The 898-nt window shown below is 63.5% G+C and overlaps 1 protein-coding gene across 2 annotated transcripts in view; it reads left to right on the top strand.

Annotated features, from left to right (window-relative positions):
• The window catches only part of slc44a1b (solute carrier family 44 member 1b), a 12,591-nt gene that overhangs the window by 1,590 nt on the left and 10,103 nt on the right, over positions 1–898 (top strand). The window contains exons 1-2 of one of the 2 annotated variants that reach the window (XM_019858269.1): positions 7–111; positions 319–408. In XM_019858269.1, coding sequence (XP_019713828.1) covers positions 88–111; positions 319–408 — 114 coding nt within the window. In that variant the 5' untranslated portion in view covers positions 7–87. Of the gene's footprint in view, positions 1–6; positions 112–318; positions 409–898 lie in introns of those variants that run through there. The other variant, XM_019858268.1, reaches the window with a different exon arrangement.

Raw genomic sequence — 898 nt, 5'->3', positions numbered from 1 at the left:
CAGCCCAGCCCACCCCCGGCCGTCGGCGCCGCTCGCTTCGAGCCCCGTCACGTCGCGCGGACGTCCACCCCCCACACCGGGGATGAGATGGGATGCTGCGGGAGCGCGGAGGTGAGCTCGGACACGTTCGGCGCGGCGCGGCGCGGCGCGGCGCGGCGCCGTTCGCTTGTGCTCGCTCGGCGCCTGCGACGTCGAGCGAATCCGTCCCGTAATCCAACAATCGTGCTGATGGCCGCTCGCTCTTCATCCGATTAGCCGCGCGGTCATTCGGCCTGCTAACGGCGCGCGCGTGTGTGTGTGTGTGCTTGTGTGTTGCAGAGGACAAAGAGAGAATGGAGACCACTGGAAGAGCGAAGCTGCACTGACCTGCCCTGGTTCCTCCTCTTCATCATCTTCTGTGTCGGCATGGTAACGCTCCTCATCATCTTCCTTCAAACTCACCACATCGCGCGAACCCGGAACAGGGGTGTCAAACGCGCGGGGCCGCGCTTCATGGCCGGCCCGTCGGAGGCCACATCTGGCCCCGAGGGGCTGCAAACGTGACGCGCCTTCCCCTTTGGCCTTGTTAAGTACAGTTGCTAATTTTGTCCACCGGAGGGTGCAGCGACACCCTTTTCCAAAGTTTCCAAGCGCCACGAGTCGCTCAGATCCATTTCTGGAATGCAAAAGGAGTAACCGCAGAGAAAACAAAGAAAGAATGAAAAAAAATAAGGTCGTCCACGCCAAGGCCCCCGAGCCGACCTCCGAGGACGTTGACACCCGTGACCCGGCAGCGCAAGTGGCAATTGTTGTGGTGGGCGTCCCGTCCCTCAGGGCAGCGTGTGCGCCTTCACGGTGGTGTCGGGGGGCGCGGCCCGCCTGGTCTCGGGCTACGACAGCTACGGCAACACCTGCGGCC

The sequence above is a fragment of the Hippocampus comes genome, unplaced genomic scaffold (genome assembly GCF_001891065.2).
Source record: "Hippocampus comes isolate QL1 unplaced genomic scaffold, H_comes_QL1_v1.1 scaffold48, whole genome shotgun sequence".
In the NCBI taxonomy this organism is placed as follows: Eukaryota; Metazoa; Chordata; class Actinopteri; order Syngnathiformes; family Syngnathidae; genus Hippocampus; species Hippocampus comes.
This window is presented reverse-complemented; position numbering and strand designations above follow the sequence as displayed.